We start from the raw sequence: 1,601 nt of genomic DNA on the forward strand, positions 1-1,601 counted from the left end.
CAATATTTTAACCTGTCAAGGTATAACCAGATAGGATACATGACATCTTCACTCTCTCTCCAGGTCTTTTCACCTCAGAGGGAGACTGCTCCAGTTTGATCTCACTCCAAACTCCTGCAAGAACAAAAAAAGAGTTTTAAATATGTAATGCCATTTCTTGGAGAAACTCTCTTGAATGTTAGACTTTTTTTGAAAGTATCGAGGTAATGTAACAAACATATCTGCAGACTGTCAGTAAAGGTCCGTCAGTTTTCGTGTCATTTATTGATTAACATTGGGCGTAAAGTTGTTCTGTTTTATTGAAGGTGGGGAGGCAATAACATAAAACCTGAAGGATTTTGTACAGCTGCTTAACCAACTCCTATCACTGTGGCCTTCGGGCACAATAATAAACAGCAGAATCTTCAGTCCTCAGACTGTTCATCTGCAGATACAGCTGCTCTCTGCCATTGTCTCTGGAGATGGTAAAACGGCCTCTGACTGACTGAGAATAGTAGATGCTACCACTGCCACTGCTGATATAAGCAATCCACTCCAGTCCTTTTCCAGGAGCCTGTCTGATCCAGGCCATACCGTAGCTGCTGAATGAGATTCCAGATGTTGTGCAGGTCAATCTGTGAGACTCTCCAGGTTGTTTAACTGCTGGTTCAGATTCTGTCAGAGTCTGACCATTAACACCTATAAAAATAATAAGAAAATGAATGACTTGCACAACTTTAAAGCATGTAACAAAATATTTTAGACCTTAAAAAACAAAAAAACAACCCCTTACCTGCAAAGCAGAGAGTTAAAAACAGCAGTCTCATCCTACAGTCCATCATGTTGAGATGAGTCCGCTGTTCTCTGTCATCATCCCTGCGCTCAGATATGAAGAAGCTCTCTGGGTTTTTGCATTGACTCCTCCTCTCAGACATTTGCGTCCAACATCTAAAGAGTGAATAATAATTAAGGCTCTTTTAAATCATGTTTATCTCAATTAACATTTTTGGCATTTCCCAAAATGTTTGCCTAACTTGACAGAGAGAAACAGAATCGTGTTATTAGTAAATATTTAGTTTATATTGTTATGAAAGGGTATAACAGAAGTGTAGATTCTTAATTTAAATAATTTATTGAGAACGTGTGATATGCTCAATAATATATTAATGAGTTAGGTTGTTTTTTTTAATTGTTTTTTCAACCATTTTTCACAATATGTAAAAACATAACTTCACACTTATTTAACTTCACCTAGATCATATATCAGACAGTTTATCAAAGCAGTGTATGCCTTTAAACATAACATTTCTTCTTCCTCTCTTGTTGTGTCTTTGTTACAGAACAGAAGAGGAAGTTTTCTGAAAGAAAAGAAATCTGTCATCCTTTTCTCTCCCTGGGATATACCTGGGTTATACTTTCTCCCGTTCTGGAATATTAGCTAAATACACACACAACTAACAGACTGCATCAGAAGCCTAATTGTAATGCTAAATACAGCACCATAAATGATGCACAAATTATATGTTTTTGTGTATTACATTTCTTTGTATTCATTAAGCCTTAGTGATGAATATGCAATAGAATTTACTTTTATTTGTTAAATAAAATGATAAATTCATGAA

At 35.9% G+C, this 1,601-nt stretch overlaps 1 gene segment (V, D, J or C); it reads right to left on the reverse strand.

Annotated features, from left to right (window-relative positions):
- Window positions 1-364: 364 nt before the first annotated feature.
- LOC120439853 lies at window positions 365-895 on the reverse strand. The segment is given in 2 exon segments: window positions 365-678; window positions 773-895. Coding segments are annotated over 2 exon segments (363 nt in total).
- Between the last annotated feature and the right edge of the window lie 706 nt (window positions 896-1,601).

The sequence above is a fragment of the Oreochromis aureus genome, linkage group 4 (genome assembly GCF_013358895.1).
Source record: "Oreochromis aureus strain Israel breed Guangdong linkage group 4, ZZ_aureus, whole genome shotgun sequence".
NCBI lineage: Eukaryota > Metazoa > Chordata > Actinopteri > Cichliformes > Cichlidae > Oreochromis > Oreochromis aureus.